This window comes from Tauraco erythrolophus, chromosome 22 (assembly GCF_009769465.1).
Source record: "Tauraco erythrolophus isolate bTauEry1 chromosome 22, bTauEry1.pri, whole genome shotgun sequence".
NCBI lineage: Eukaryota > Metazoa > Chordata > Aves > Musophagiformes > Musophagidae > Tauraco > Tauraco erythrolophus.
In genome coordinates, this window is record NC_141486.1 from 6,909,071 (window position 1) to 6,925,440 (window position 16,370).

The 16,370-nt window shown below is 56.1% G+C and overlaps 1 protein-coding gene across 1 annotated transcript in view; it reads left to right on the plus strand.

Annotated features, from left to right (window-relative positions):
• The window catches only part of ASS1 (argininosuccinate synthase 1), a 28,466-nt gene extending 12,776 nt beyond the window's left edge, over positions 1-15,690 (plus strand). Inside the window, exons 9-15 of the mRNA XM_086625145.1 lie at positions 2,480-2,570; positions 4,439-4,523; positions 5,707-5,771; positions 9,664-9,795; positions 13,315-13,471; positions 14,945-15,010; positions 15,537-15,690. Coding sequence (XP_086481271.1) covers positions 2,480-2,570; positions 4,439-4,523; positions 5,707-5,771; positions 9,664-9,795; positions 13,315-13,471; positions 14,945-15,010; positions 15,537-15,591 — 651 coding nt within the window. The 3' untranslated portion in view covers positions 15,592-15,690. The remainder of the gene's footprint in view (positions 1-2,479; positions 2,571-4,438; positions 4,524-5,706; positions 5,772-9,663; positions 9,796-13,314; positions 13,472-14,944; positions 15,011-15,536) is intronic.
• The last annotated feature ends 680 nt before the right edge of the window (positions 15,691-16,370 follow it).

A 16,370-nucleotide genomic window follows, 5' to 3' on the forward strand; every position in this document is an offset into this window, starting at 1 on the left:
GGCAATGAGGCAGCTAATGCGGAGAAAGATAGAAATTTACTTGCTTTAACTTCATATGGCACTCTGAAAGAGTTCATTCAGTCCTGGGCACAACAATATCAGCCGGATGAATAAACCATTTGCGGCATCGATAGCTCTGCATCATGGTTTACTTCATGGACCATTTGCTTCCAATTTCTTCTCTTCTTGCCCCGTTTTTCTTGCTTCTTTCTTCCCCCCTCCCTCTCTCCCTTTCCACACACTCTTCCTTTTTTTTTTTCCCCCCCTTTCCCCCCCCCCCCCCCCCTTCCCCCCCCCCCCACTCCGCTTTAAAGATGACATCGCAGGACGAGCCCCCCTGCGGGGAGGGATAAATAGGAGGCATTGATACACTGCAACAAACTATTTGTCATTTGAACTGTGCTTTTAGGAGACAGCATAAAAAGAGGACGGACTCACCACCGTAATGATGGAATGCTAAGCCAAATGTCACTTTTATTTCTATTTAGTTATTTTATTTAATAGGGGTTTTCATAGTTGGCTTGGAAAATTGGAAACTACCTGACTTTGACTTCCAATGTTTAGTAAAGAGTTTTTAATACTTTCTGGTATTTTTTTCCCCTCCCGTCATCCCCCCCCCAGCTTTTCTTTTGAACTCAAAGTTTTTCATCATCTCTCGTGGGTTTGTCTAGTTAATAAGTGTGATCGGGGCTAGGAAAGGCCAGACGATGTAAAATTGAAATCCACAGCCCGTGTAATCCGTGCGTGTGTGTGCGGGGGGGGCATGGGGGAGGCGTGCGAGCCGGCGCCTCTTGTTTAAAACCTGGGAAAGGGGCAAAAATGAGATAAAACGGGAACCTGAGGGTGGTTTTGCTGGAGCATGTGCTGGGGTAGTTATGTCTGTATTCCTGGGATTGGGATGCAGGCGCCGCCGGGATGTGCGCCCCGGGGTTGGCGGTGAGGCCGGGGGGTGCCCCCGGTGTGGAGGGGGTGGCAGAGTGCTCGCAGCCGGGCGGGCTGCCCTCGGGTGCCGGCAGTGCTTGGGCTTTGCTATTTATTGGACCGAAAATAAAAGAGGAAGTTTTCACTAAAAGGCTTATTCCCCATCTTTAAAAAATTTAGATTAAAACTTGTGCACAGAAATTAATTTTCCCTTAAAAAAGCTTTAAATTTTTTAAAAAAGCAATCGCTTTGGCTTTTCTTTTTTTTCTAACTTGCTTTCTACCTTGTCTGGTTTTTCCTCGCTGGAAAGGAGGAGAAAGGAGGAAAAGTGAGCAGGAGAAAAGCTGTGCTTCAGAAAGGAGAGGAGAAACAGGCAGGGGCACAGGCCAGGAGGTGGGTGGGTGGAGGCAGAGCCCGGCTCCCCGCAAATGCCCAGAGCTCCAGCTCTCACCAGCCAGGTTTTGTGGGGAGAACACCAGTTTTAGACCCTTTAAAACTCTTGCAGGAGTGTCTGAGCTTGGACAGACTCCCCCTGAGCACCTGCAGACGGGGTTTGGATCACGGGGCTCCTCAGCTGGGGTCTCCTTTGCAACATCCCCCCCAGTGTCTGCCAAGGGTGGCTTTGGCCGGGCCCGGCTCTGCGATTCCCTCACTGGGTGCTGTCGGCCTTTCCGCCGTGTTGCATGTGCCCTGGGCACTCCGTGCCTCAGTTTCCCTTCCCTCCACCTCCTGGGGCTGGGAGGTGGGGGGGTCCCTTTAGAGCAAAGAGTTTGCAAACACGGGTCCAAAAGTGTTTTGGGGGGGTCAGCACATGCAGCTGCGTCACGCATGAGTGCCGAGGGGGCGATGCGAAATTGCGAAACGTTTGCTACCTGAGACAGAAAGCTTTTTTTATTATTATTATTATTTTTTTTCCCCCCTCTTCTGGCACACGCTTCAATTGTGGCAATTCATTGTCGGCACCCGAGCCTCCGGTGGCCTGGCTCCGATGGAGATAAAATGCCTCTTTCCTATAAATCTAGGGGAAAAAAAAATATACATAAAGGTTGATGCGCTCTGAAATGGGTTTTTGCTTTGTTCCTCTATTTTCTCCCGTGTGTATTAACCCCGGGGACACCATGAAAGAGCCGGTGTGCCGGGAGCACCTGCTGGGGTCAGGCCTCCTCATTAGTTTTTTCGGTCAGCGCCGAATAAGCCCGGCCGCGGTGCGGGGACGTGGGCACCCGTCTTGCCGCTCGCTGCCGTCGTCCCGCTTTTCCCTGCCTGACTTGCTTCTCCGCAGCCATCCCGCCTCCAGCTGGGGGGGCGGCGGAGGAAAAGATGAGCTCAAGTTGAGGGGAAAAATTGGCTGATTCCTCCAACCCCTTTGTTCCCCGGGGGCTCCGGTAAGTGCCGGTGCTGTGCCGTGCCGGCCCCGTGCTTTGGGATGGGGGATGCCGGGGATGAGGGACGCACACCAGGGATGGGGGATGCGCGCCGAGGTCGGGGCTGCTGGCGGGGTTGGCAATGCCAATGCCACTGACTTTCCCTGTTCTCTTCCCCCTCCTTCTCCCCACAGAATCAGGCCCCTCCTGGGCTCTACACGAAGACCTGTGATCCGGCCACCTCTCCTGACACCCCAGATGTGCTGGAGATCGAGTTTGAGCGGGGTAAGAGCCTCCTTGCAGCTGAATCCTGCGTCCCAGCCAGGACTGAGGGATGCCGGCAGCATCCCTGGGGTGGGGGCAGGCAGGGTGAGCCCCAACTTGTGGTGTCAGGGCTCAGGACGGTGTTTGCAGCAATTTAGGGCTCTTCGAGGTGTGAAGTGGGTCTGGGTATGTCATGGGGGGACCCCCCAGAGAGTGGTGAGGGGCCTGAGCCCCTGCTCCGGCCATGGAGGTGCAGCGGGTACAGGGGGCCTCTCCTGCGGAGTGGCACACAGGTGGCCCCGGGGATGTGCACATGGCCCTGGTCAGTGTCAGGGCTGGGGATGCTCCAGCAGGATTTGGCCAGCAGCACTATCAGTGTTGCAAGAAGGAGACAGGGACGCCCCATCCCATCCCCAAAGGACACGGGGACACCCCATCCCATCCCCAGGGACACGCAGCAGGGCCCAGCCCTAGAGCTGTCACCCGAAGAGGGTACATGGGGCAGCGTCTCCCACCTCTGCCAGCCATGGGCATCCCCATGCCACCATCCGTCCTGGCAACAGCAGCGAGCCCAGCCCAGGCTGGGCGGGGGGAGACCCCGCTCAGAGGGGCACCCCCTCCCCACCACCCTCCCACCGCCAGCATCCTAGCTCCATTCTAATGATCCCCCTGCATGGAGCAGAACCCCCCCCTGCTCCCAGCAGCCCATTCAACTCCTAGTTAATTTATTTGAAGTTTTAATCTAATTATTAACTATTTTAAAGGCTAAGCAGCTTTCACCAACAACGGCCCCGACAACGTCAGCTCTGCGCCGAGCGGACCCCGGCCAATACCCCGGCGAAGGCAGTCTATAGAAAGAGCCGGGGCGAGGGGAGGGCATGGGGGGGGGTCCCGCGCCAAGAAGCAGCTTAAGGTTCATTATTGCCGCGAGTTACATTTAATAGCAATTTACAACTGAGTTTATAAACCCCTGGAAAATAGGGGGTTTAGGAGGGGTTTGGGGAAGAGGGGGGGAGCTGACAGCCCCCGTCACTAGACAGGGCTCTTGCGGGCGCCTCGTAATAAAGACTAGAAAGGGAGGTATTGAGGCTGATTGGCAAGTGCTAGTGCGTTAAATGGTAATGAGGAGGGCAGATGGAGGGGGGATTAGCCTCCGACTCCGCACCGCTTTTCTTTGTGGGCCCCGCAGCCCCCTTGTCAGCTTCCTAATACATTTATTGCTCATTTCACACCGCTAAAGAAAAATGCCTCTTTCTATTCAGCATCTCCCCCCCCCCCCCGCCCTCCTCTGCCACTGCTCCTGCCTAGCACCCTGAAAAAAAAAAAAAAAAAAATTAAGGGGAAAAGAGAAGAAAAAGAAGAAATAAAAAAAAAAAAAAAGTGCAATAATTAATTCATGGCAGGGAGCACCCCGCCGCGGGGTGCGTGTGCGTGCGTGTGCGAGCAGCCGTGCCCCAGTGTGGGGGTCCCCCCCAGACACCCCCTGTGCTGGCGGGGGGTGGAAGGGGGGTACACACATTTGTCAGTCCCATTCCCCCTCCCTGGCAGGGGCTGGTGGGACAGAAGGTGCTGCACTGAAAGACAATTGCTGAGCGTGAAATTCAATTAGTTAAGGGCCTGGTTGCAATTTCACAGGCCCTAAAAAAGAGAGAGGGAGAGGAGAGGGGGGACGGGTTTATGGGCTTTTTTATTTATTTATTTCGCTTCTCTCCCGAGGTGGGTCCCCCTCCCCTTGCCTCCCCCCCTCCCTGCACCAGTTTGGATATGCCTTTTTAAGAAGTTATTTAGAGTTCATATCTGTCACATCTATTTAATGCCCGTGGGGTGACGTTCCGGGGGGATCCTGACACCGGCTGATCCTGCCCGTCCTCCCTTTTCCGTCTCCGCAGGTGTCCCCGTGAAGGTCACCAACGCCAGGGATGGAGCCACTCGTCGCTCGGCTTTGGAGCTCTTCGTGTACCTGAATGACATTGCGTGAGTGCCACCTCATCCCCTGCCACCGCGGCCACCTCCCCAAGCTGGCAGTGGGGACAAGGGCAGGGTCCCCGGGGTGGGGTGGAAGTGGGATGCTCGCAGCGGGCACGTCCCACCGAGCCCAGGGACGGTGGTCAGCAGTGTGAGGATGGGATGGTCCCAGCTGGGTCTCAGTTGTGCCATTCCTGCCAGCAAGCGGAGCTAGGGTCTGAGGCCAGGAGCATGGGGATATTTAGGGTTTTGCTCCCTGTGCATGCAGAGGGCTAAAAAGTCTTAAGACCTTCTGCATTTACCATGTGCCCCAGCCCCCCAGTTGGGTGAGGGCTGCCCTGCCCATAGCGGGGAGGTGAGCCCCAGGGCACACCCAGCCCACAGGGCACTCCCTGTCCCTGGTCCCGGCTCAGCCCCAGAACCCCATCTCCTGCATCCCAGGAGTAATTATCTCACCCTACTTTTCCGAGGGGGCTTAGTGTCCCTTTTGGGTGAAGAGTCGACTTTTTTGGTGCATGGAGACGTGCTGGCCAGGTCCGTCGCCCTGTCCTTCCCCTGCAGCTCCTTCGGGGTTTTCTGCCCTAGGCCACCCCGTGCCCAGTTTCTGCTGCCACCAAGGCAGAGCCAGCCCCATGGGCTTGCCCAAAAATACAGCAGCACCCATGAGGGCACCCGCTCTTCCTGCCTCATGCCAAGTGCCACCCAGTCCCCGGCCATCCCCCTCTGTGCCTCTGCCTTTATCCCCCCGGCACTGAATGGGAATGAACTTTTCCATGTAGTTCGCTTTTTAAATGTTAATTAGAATCATAGAATGGTTGGTTTTAAAATTACTTGGTAATTAAAAATTAAAATTAAATGGTTTTAAAATTACTTTGGCCATCTGGAATATAGCTGCAGCGTGGCCTGTCCCATCGTCCAGTTTATTTTCCGGTGGCCCAAGTGCGACGGCTGCTTGTGAGGATGGAGAGACTGGTGGCACAGCAAAAAGAGGAGAAAAGGAGAGAAAATCCATCTCTGTGTCACCCGTCCTGTATGGAGGTCACTACTGATGGTCACCGGTGCTGCTCAGGGGCTGGCCACACTGTCATTTGGGGTTTGTCCCCCATCGTACCCCCCCTCAGACCCACCTTTCGCAGGCACTTGCATCCTGCTGCAGGGCTGGGGCTGCTGCCACCTCCCTTCTCCTCCACAGGGGCAAGCACGGCGTCGGGCGCATTGACATCGTGGAGAACCGCTTCGTCGGGATGAAGTCCAGAGGTGAGCAGTCACTGTCCCTGCCCTAAAATCAGCAAAAAAAGGGAGAAACCCTGGTGGGTGCTCAGCATTGCTGGGCTGCTCTGGCCCAGGTCACACCAGCAGCCCTCAACCGCTTCATCCCTATCAGCTTTTGACAGAGATTTCCCTGTGACAGGGACTTCTCATTGCTCTCTAACGAAGGCAGCTGCCCGCTCGCTGCCAGTGCCACTGCTTGCACCAGCCCCAGGGTCCCGGTGCCACCAGAGACCCCGTGTCTTGGGTGAGACATGTCTGCGGTGGGAAAACACCAACGTGTGGGCTTGCACGGGAGGATGCTCACAGGAGGTTCCGGAGGGTGTGAGGCTCTGTAACACGGGTACAAATCATAGGAGGCTGATGCGAGTCACTGAGGGTTTTTTAAAGCCAATTCTTTGATTTATCTCTATGTTTTTGAGGTTGTGACTCTTGATATTGATCATCCATTAGGATCAGCTTCATTGGAAATCTCTGGAGGCAGCGAGCTGCCCCGTGCAGAACTAAGTAATGTGGCTCGTAGTCATTTCCCATCTTCTTGCCTTCGCTCTTTTGTTTTACATCTCATTAATACCTAATTAGATGCTCCCTTTCTTTAAACTTGCCCTCTGCGCAGGGCGTCAGCAAATATTTTGATAAGACTCAGCCCACGGTCTCCCTCCCCACCGCAGGGCACCAACCCCTTTGCAAGAGCATCAGCCACGAAAGACAGAAACGAAACCCCAAATCATTCGATTTGAGTTTAAATAATCAAATTAAAACCGAAAGAAAGAAAGAAAAAAAAACCAACAACCAAACCCCAACCCCAAACCGCACAAACCAGCCTGTGCGTTTGCGTGCAGGATGCTGAGTAATTTGTCAAAATCTACTTTATTTTTTTTTAAGAGCTGCTGACACGCTCTAGTGACCCTTTCAGCATTTAATAATTTCTCTAAACCCCATTTAACTGTCACGTCTGTCTCCGGCGTGACATCGCCAAGCGATCGCTGCCGTGTGTGTGTGCCGGCAGACGCGGGAGGACCAGGCTTTCTGGGGACAGTGGGGATGCGCGCGCGCTTTGGGGGCAAGACCTTGGTGGTGGGTTTTCCTCCTTGCTTTGAGCAGGATCCTGCCCCCAGTTTTGCTCCCTGGGACAAGCAGGAACCTCCCTGAAATCTGCTCCAAGAGATGTTCTGCAGGAGAGATGGGAGAGCTGGGACAGGAGGGGCTGGAGCGGGAGGGTGCTGCCTGTACCTGCCTCCCCATGGGGGTTTTGGGGTGCCAGGAGCATTTCGGACCTCAAATGGGATTAGGGTCAACAGGGCAGGAGACAGAACCTGGGCTGGCAGTCAGGAGGAGATGATCCATTAAATCTGACTCGGGGCTCTGCAGGTTCCTTGGAGCAGCACAGGGATCCCCACTCTGCTGGGGAAACTGAGGCACGGGCAGTCAGTGGCACAGCACAAGCCCCCCACAGCCATGGAGGTAGCAGTGAAGGCTCCGGCCAGGTGCCTCCTCTCCCTCACCTCCCAGATCCGGGGACTTGGGGAAAAATTCATTTGCATTGATTTTTACTAAGCTCCTAATTGAACTTCGTTAAGGCCTAATGGGCGAGGGGCAAGCTAAGCGTGCCCGCGCCAGCCTTTTAAGCCCTATTAACTCGATTTTGCAGTATTTGTTTTAGTGGGAGGAGGGTGGATAATTATGGGGTGCCGGGGTGCCGTGCTGCAGCCGGCCGGGGGGGCCACGGCTCGGCTGGGGGCTCTCGGCTGTGAGCGGGAGCCTGGCCCTGCCTCTCCCGCCTTTTCACATCCTCATTATCAAATTATCTTTTTAACTCCGAAGGGGGGCTAATTAAGTGAAGTAAATGAAATCAGTGGGGAGGAAGTGGGAAGGAGGGGACGGCTGCTGCCAAAAGAGCTGAGCGCTGCCTTCAGCTGGGGCTTCTCCTCCTTCCTTTTCCTCCTCTCCATGCGCTGAGCAGACGGACGAGGAAAGTGGAACACCCCTTCCCTGCGATGAATCTGTACCAGGGCACGCTCAGCCTCAGCCCTGGGAATTTGGGCAGCATCTTCCCATGGGCAGCATCATCCTCCCTGTCCCCTTGGGAAGCCACTGCGTCCCGTCCGGTCCTGCGGATGCTGTTGGGGTGACAGCCCGCGCTCGGCACAGCAAAATTGCTTGGATGAAGGAACTGACAGCCAAGGTTACAAATTAGAAAATTTTAAGCAGTGGCAGCTGTCTCCTTGGCTGCCCCCCTCCATGTCCCCCCCCGCCTCCCTGCTCCAGTCCCCCCCTTCCCCAGCGATAATTACGGGGTGATTGAAGCTTCGCCGGGCTGCAGTGCTGACACCTCTGTCTTTTTCCTGTAAACACGGGGAGATGAAAATAGACACTTGGAGACGCTGCGAGTGTCACTTTGAAGGTGTCTCTTGTCTCCTCGGCAGCGAGGCTGGGAGCGCGGCTGTCAGTTCCCCTCCCCTCCACCCTGGCTGTCACGCTCTGGTCCCCGCTCCTTTAGCATCAGGACAAACGGGATGAGAGGAATGCAGGCAGAGAGGCAGGAGGTGGGGGTCAAGATGTGAACCCAAACCTTTGGTCAGGTCAAAATGGCTTTAACACCTCCTAAGGGGATGGAGAGGGAATATTAATTGTGTTAGCTTTGTGGTCGGGGGCTGGAGGGGGCATCCAGCAGCCCTCTGTGGGCTGGTTTTTGGTGTTAACGCGGCTGTGTCCTCCTGCAACCCTGTGCCGATGGGTGCACAGCGAGCACCCCGTGGCCTGCCCCCGGGGACCGGGCTGTAACATTGCTTGGGTGGCTGGAGAGGAGGGTGTGGCTCTCCTTTGGGATGGAGACCTGTCCTGTGGGATGCTGAGCTGGTGGGATGGGGTTTGATGGCAGTGCCTTGGACTGCGTGGCAGACACGGCTCCAGCTGTGTCCATGGGACCTGTGGCTACCCCCGGATGGGACACGCTCGAGGCCGTGCCACTGTTCAGGGGCACTGAGCGGGCAGAGCCCTGGGTGAGTTTGAGCCCTTGCCCTGTTACGGGGCTGGGGACATGTCCTGTGCTGGGTACCGTTTGCTATGGGGCTTCTTTGTGTGCCAGCGAAACTCAGCGTGCGGGTGCCCTTTCCCATTCCAATGGTTGTGCCGTAGCACAGATGCCCGGTGTTGGGAGGGGACCGTCCCCACGGGCTGGTTACAGCCCTGCCTGCTGCGTGTTTGCTGCCAGGCTGTCTCAGCATTTCCCCCACCAGTTTTCCACCCGGATCGGAGCAGCGCGTGGCCGCCATCATATTTAACCACCAAGTAAACTCGTTACGTGGCAAAGAAGCCCCGAGCGACTGGAACAAAGGGAGCAGCTCATTCACAGTGTTTGCCTCCATCCCCGGGCCTTGTGTGATGGGGGAACAGGCGGGAAAGGACATGGGGGGCCCCTGCCAGCCCCAAACAAGGTTGCCCTCCCAGCCCCAAGGTAGCCTCATTGCCTCGCAGCGGCTGCGCGGGGCTCCTTAGAGGGGAGAGGAGGGTACTTCAGGCCCTCCGCTCCCTGTGCCTGTGCCCCGCATCGTTCCGTTAATTACAGGTTTTCAGCCGCAGACCGTTGGGCACGGATCGGCGGGGGGATCGGTTCCCAAACCCTGTCATTTAGCCTCGTCAGAGTGCCTCTTCAAAGAGGGGAATCTAGAAATTTTCTCCACAAGGTGCGGAGTGGACTGTCTCGGCCCCAGCATGAATATAATGACAGATGCATTTTACAGCAAGCTGGGACTGAATGCGCTCGACCACAGCTCCTTCTGTCAGCCAAGTCATTATTTTTTGTCATTTGCTGACAGTTTTGGTCTCATTCATTTCTCTCTCTTTTTCTGCTTTTCCCCCTGCCTGGAAAAATGGCTAGGTATCTATGAGACCCCAGCGGGAACGATCCTATACCATGCGCATTTAGATATCGAGGCCTTCACCATGGACCGGGAAGTACGGAAAATTAAGCAAGGGCTCGCCTTGAAATTCTCCGAGCTGGTGTACAACGGTATGTACGGTCCTTCGGCCCAGCCCTGCCACCCCACTGTCCTCCCAGCCCTCGTCTTCCTCCCTCGTTGCTACCGGAGGCTGTGGGTCCGGCTGGTACACGCGCTCAGGGCTGGAAAATTCCGTTGTGAGGCTGGGCACGGGGGAAAAGACGGGTTTGCTGGTGCTGAGGGCTGAGCTCAACCCCGCATCCTGCCCGCTTTTATGCTAGAGGGGCTCCGTGCCTGCCTTCCGGAGGGCATGCTGCCTTCCACGAGGGCTTGCTGGCGAGGGATGCTCCCAGCATCTCTCCCAGCCCAGTGCCACCGCTTCGGCCTGTCCAACACATTTGGATGTCTCACAGGCTGTAATTCACCATCCCTTTGTCCCCCCTCCATGCAGCCTTTCCCCAACTCCCCCCTCACCCCTCCATCTCTCCTCTTGCCCTCACCCCCAGAGCCCACCAGGATATGTGGCACACAAAATCCACGCTCCCGGCACAACCGTCCCTGTGCAGAGGGGAGGGGGTTGAAGCCAGAGACCCCTCCTTGTGCTCTGGCAGGGGGTGTGTGGCACAGCGGGGGGCTCTCGAGGTGCTGTGGCCGTGGCTGCCGGGGTCGGGGGGGCTGCGGGACGGGGGTCCTGGCCATGCTATGTGGTGCGCAGCCCACACAGGGGCACTGCGGGTTGTGGCTTTGCCGGGGGCTGCAGAAGGGGCTTCCAGCTGCTCCCAGCACCGCCGGGCCTGGGCGAGCACAGCCCTGCCCAGGGAGGGTTGGGAGCCAAAAGGGACAAGGGGATGCTGGCCCCTGAGTTTGAGGGGTCTCAGCTAGGTCAGCTGCAGGGAACATCCTGCTGGGCCAGGAGGCTGCCAGGTCTAGGGGGGGTCTGGGAATGGCATCCTGGGAGGGGACACCAGCACTGCCCCAAGGACTGATCTGTGGATCAACCCCAACTCCGTCACTGGTGCTAAGTTGAAGGAAGCAGGATTAGCCCAAAATGCCATAGGTGGGCTCAAGACCCTGCTGCCCACGTCTGGGGCACACCTCCAAGCACAGCAGTGTGTCCCCATGACCCAGCTCTTCCTCTGTCCCCTGCCTGGCTCAGAGCTGATGTCCCTGGAGACCCCATACCTGGGAGATTTTCTGCTCCTTGGCCAAACAGCACTTTTTTCTATTGCATTTCCCAATTTCTTAGCTTCCCGGTTCCTCCTCCCGTCACTTTTCAGGCATTGCTCTCTAACCACGAGGGCTGGGATGATTCCCATGGAAATAACCTGCCTCCAGGAGCTTGGGCTTTGGGCAGCAGCAGATCCAGCAGGACTGGGCCAGGCTGCCTTCTCCCCTGCAGTTTCTGATGCATGTGCTCATCCTCAGCACGTTCCCCTCCGAGGACGTTCCCTCCTGTGTCTCCCTCGGAGAACTGACATTTAATGCCCAAGTCCCTTTGCTGCTTAAAGTGTATTTTAGAGCCCCGGTGGGGCAAGGGCTGCTGAGGCCACAGAAGTTTCGATTACCTTCCCCTTGAATCACAGCCCCTGCCTTAATTCACTCTCTGAGGCCGCTCCTGCTTCTGCCTCTTTTTATTAGACTTTGTCCTGGGCTGCATTTATTTTGACTTTTTTTTTTTTTTTTTCAGTTTAAGCATAAACCTGTTTGTTTATTTCTAACCACTCGCTTGTTGTGAAACCACCAGATTTAAAGAGCTGCTCAGGGAAATCGTGATTTTGCTTTTCCCTCCCCACTTCTGCCAGGAGAAGGTGGCTATTTCCCTGGCTCCAGATGCTGAATCTCAGGGATTCTCAGCGTGGTCCTAGACTTTCCTGGCAGCCAAGCCTAAACCCAAGGAACAACCCCCAACGGGGTGCAAACAGCACCCGTGGGTCCCCACACCGGAGGCCAGGCTTTCAAGCTCACCTTCCTTTAACACCTCATTATTGCAACTAGTCCCTGATTTTAGGAAAATTAGTGTTTATCTTCCTCCCCATCCCCATTGATCCCATTGTGGAGGGGTGGCTTTGAAGCCAGTTCCCGTCCCGGCAGGTACGGCCAGGTGCGGAAATGCCATTGTCCCCCTGCCCGCGTGCCGGGATTAGGGCAGGATGAGGGTTACAGGGCAGGAAGGTCATTAAGGGGGATCGATTCCAGTGGGGAATGTGTCTGCCGTGGGGGGCGAGGCAGGGGAGGATGTTTCCTCGCACCTGGAGCTGTCAGAGTCAGGATTTAAGTAGCTGGTTATTATTTTAACATGTCTTGGGTTTGTTTTCACGGCGATGCAACAGCTCAATGCTGATGTTTGAAGAGTTGTACCTGGAGGATGGCTACTAACAAGAGGGGTGTATTTGCCCGGAGCAGGGGTCTCTGCCCTCATGGCAGTGCCGTTTGAGGGCAAGGGGTCCCCAAACCTGCTGGCCATGCCACGGTGAGGTGGTGGAGGGGGGATCTGGGTCAGGGAGGTGGTTTTGGTGGTAAGGGGGTGCAGGGCTTTGCTGCCGTGTCTCAGAGAAGGGCTACAAGATCCCGGGGACAAGGGTGCAGGATGTGGCCCGGCTCAGGGGCCGGCGAGGCCAAACAACAAAAGAAATTGTTTGTTTCTTTAATGGCTTCAGCCCGGATCCCAGCTGGGAAGGGAAAGGTGAGAGGGCACCGGTGTGCGGTGAGCGGGAGGGTGATGGGAGAGATAAAACCTGGGGGGGACGCTGAATGGGCTCTTTCTCTTTCTGCCTCTATCTCCCTCTCCATCTCCCAGGCTTTATTCCAGGGCTCCGAGGCCTCCCCAGCTAATTGCCCTGCTTAGGGACAGGAGGGGGCACGGGGGCAGCAGGCAGAGACACGGCCCCTCCGCATGCCCACCATGGCCTCCGTGGAGTGCGATGCCGATGGCTGCTCCCCCAGGCTGTGTTTTGGGGGGCTGCTGTGTGACGGCACATCACTCCAACTCCCAGCCTGGGATTCAGCCCAGCACTCGCTGCCCGGGCTCCTGGGGCTTGGGGTGCCAGGGGGCTGCCATGCCACCTGGAGCCAGGACAGGAGCGGAGGGCACTTGCTATGGTTGCAGTTAGATGGAGCTTTCCAGGGATGCTGGCACCAGTTCCCTGTGTCCCACCAGTCTCAGTCTGGGAGTGTGTGGGGGGACAAGTCCAACTTCCCCACAGGGAAAGCGGAGCCCTCTGCACTGGGAAGGGCTGGGGAGCTGAGCCTGGCCGGGGCTGCCGAGACATCCGTGCCCAAGACACCCCACCCGTAGGAGCTGGAAGGGGAACGGCCCCACGGCTTCTCCTCAAGCAGCTGGCTCCAGCCTCCTCTCCCCAGGGGGGCACCCAAGGGCCATCAAGGGGAAGGGACACACATGGGGTCTCCATCCCGCAAAGCTGAACCTGGGTGTCCTGGCGCCTCTCCCAGTCCCGCGACCGCATCCCTTCCCTTGTAAATTATTAGGGTCTGCTTTGCAGGGCTTAGCCCGGGGGTACCACCCTGCATGGGCAGCCCGGGGCACCCCAGCCCCGCTCCATGCCCCTGCTGATGCTGCCTCCTGCCCGCAGGCTTCTGGCACAGCCCCGAGTGCGAGTTCCTCCGGCATTGCATCGGGCGCTCGCAGGAAGCAGTGGTGGGCACCGTTCGCCTCTCCGTCTTCAAGGGCCAGGTCTACATCCTGGGCAGGGAGTCCCCGCGGTCGCTGTACAACGAGGAGCTGGTGAGGTGAGCAGGGTCTGGGGGGCCAGGGAGGGCAGGGGGATGGCAGCGAGTGTCCCACCCTGTCCCACTCCATCCCACTCCATCCCACTCCATCCCATCCCATCCCATCCCACTCCATCCCATCCTGTCCCACTCTGGCCCACTCCATCCCATCCTATCCCACTGTATCCCACCCCATCCCACTCTGTCCCATCCCATCCTGTCCCATCCCTGGTGACACCAGGGACATGGTCCTCCCAGCGAAGTGCCCAGCCAAAGCATGAGCCATGTTTTAAAGCCAATATTATATTTTTCCTCTGGCTTTTCCCTTTTCTTCATGTTTTCTCTCTCGCTTGCTTGCTCCCCCCCAGCCCTCCCTCAACCCCTTTCAATCTCTCTAAACACTTTATAAGCCATAAATACACCCGAATGAGTTTAGATCAGTCGGAGTAAATGTCAAATTATCTTCTCTCTTTCTCTTCTCTGGCTTTTTTTCCCCCCTTCCCTCCCCCTCAAAATCAACAGCTCCTAATAATCCGTCCCAACCCTTCATTATGCTTCACGCTCTCACTTGGAGAGATTAAATGAATCAAGTATTAAAAAAAAAAAAAGAAAAAAAAAGAGGGAAGAAAAAAAAGGAGGATGGAGGGGGGTGGGATGGAGGAGAAAGAGAGAGGGAGAGAAAAGCAGGGGCACTTATTCTCCCTGCGTCTCCAACCATTTTCCTTTTCTTTTTGATTTCTACATCGCTGGTTTGAAAGCCTTTGAGTGACGGCGTCACAGGAACCCGAGAGAAAGCTGTGAGAGGCAGAGCTGTGTGGAAATGCCTCTGCACAGTAGGTAGAAAGTAACGTAATTATAGAGCAGGTCAGAACCACTCGAATGAGCAAAAATAAAAGCACAGAGGTTTTTCTGTAGCCCGTCAGGGGAGGTAAAATCACTGTAAACTCTTTCTTCCTTGTTTTTTTTTTCCTTCTTTATTTCCCCCCTCCTCTTCCTCCTTTAAGGTTTGTGGTTTCTGGGAAATGAGCCGTGTGTTTTGGGGATGTAGGAAACTGCTGGAGTTGGGATTCAGTGGGTGGCTGCTGCCTTTGGGGAGGGGGATGCGCTCGGCGTCGCACCGAGGCACCGGCCACTGCGGCTGTAAAGCCCCCACCGGTACCAGGGGTGTCCCCCAGCCCCACTTCCCTGCCCAGGGCAACATGCCCTGCCTGGCATGGGACAGCCATGCCTGGGGTTCGGCTCCGGGACAGGGCGAGCATCCCTGCATGGTGCAAGGGTGCAGGGATGAAGGGTGACGATGCACACGAGGGACCACGGAGGGAAGTTTGGGGCTATGTCTCCAGCAGGACCCCGAGATGCCCATCGGGGTGGCCTTGTGACTCCACTGCTCCCAAGAACACATGCCCCTGTCCCCAGGGTTGGGAGGGACCCTGCCCTTTCCAAACGGGTCCCCCAGGACCCTCCATCCCGCTGACAGTGCCTTTCTCTCTGCAGCATGAATGTACAAGGGGACTACGAGCCCGCCGATGCCACCGGCTTCATCAACATCAACTCGCTCAGGTCTGCGGGGTCGAGGCGGGACCCTCACGGGGGGGGGGTGACCCCTCATACCCCTGGGGCTCTTCCCTTCCCAGCTGGGGCTCTTGGGGTGCACTGAGGTCTCCCCCTAAGCCCCCACCGACAACCAGGGTGCGAGCAGCCCCCCGCCAGCACCAGCTCTGCCTAATTACAGCCTTCCCCGGCACAGCCAGCCTCGTTATTTTACTTATTTCTCAGGCCCCACCATACTTCCCCTCCGCCCCCCCAACTCCAGGGCTGTGAAACACGCCGCATTTACATAATGGGCTCTTAATTTTTCCATTGCCTGTTAACTGCTTTGTTCTCCCCGATCCACCATGTCCCCCCACCCCTCTAAGATAAATTAATTACATTATCTCGTGGGAAAAAAAAAAAATAATTAAACTGTACAGGCCTTAACAAACGCCTGCTCTTCACGCCCCCTCATTCTGCTTAAATTAATTGAAAGGAAATGTGTGTTATTACTGTTAATTTACAATTAATTTTTTTTTTTTAATCCGGTTTCCAGGCTGAAGGAATATCATCGTCTCCAGAGCAAGGTCACCGTAAAGCAGGATGAATAGCAATCAATTGCACGCCGGCCTCCTGCTCCCTTTTCTAATTTCTCTAAGAACTAGCACTAATTGTGGTGGTAATTTGTAATTGTAACTCGCCTCCCCGGAGTCACGGCAGAGGTGATGGCTTTGTTACGGGGCGGCGAGGGAAATGCAATCATGAAAAAAGAAAAAAAAAAAAAGGTGGTTGGCCAGAGGAGAAGTGGGGAAAGAAATAAAACGCCAGCCACGCGTTGGGTGTGCTCATTGAGAGGGGGCTTTATTCCTGCCTTGTTTGTTTGCTCTTCTGGCCCAGCGCTTCCCCAAGCCGGGCTTTGTGAAATTTGTAATGGATTAAGTGGCTCTGAAGGACGTGGGGGGGGTTGTCAGTACCTCGTTGGGAAGGTGGGGAGCGGGGGGACATCGCCCCGCACGGTGCCGGTCCGGAGGGGCGAGCTGGGTGGCAGGGATGGGTTAAGAGGATTTTGAGCCTTTTTCTTTTGTCTTTGTTTTAGTGTGTTTTAAGAGTGGACTTGGGTCTTCTTCAAAAGGGAAAAAACAGGGGAAATATCTTCTAGCGGGATTGCGGAGAGGAGGAGAGGAAAGCTCGCTCTGGGCTGGGCAGCAGGTTTCTCTGCCATGGTGCATGGGCAGGTTGTGGGTCCCTCGTCCCTGGGATTTGGGCTGCAGCGCTTGGCCGGGATGCAGCAATGTCTCGGCGAGGGAGATCTGCTCCAAAACTACGTTGGAAGCAGGAGGAAAGAAAGAAAACACTTTCCAACCCATGCAGACTCCCGGATGTGCTGCTG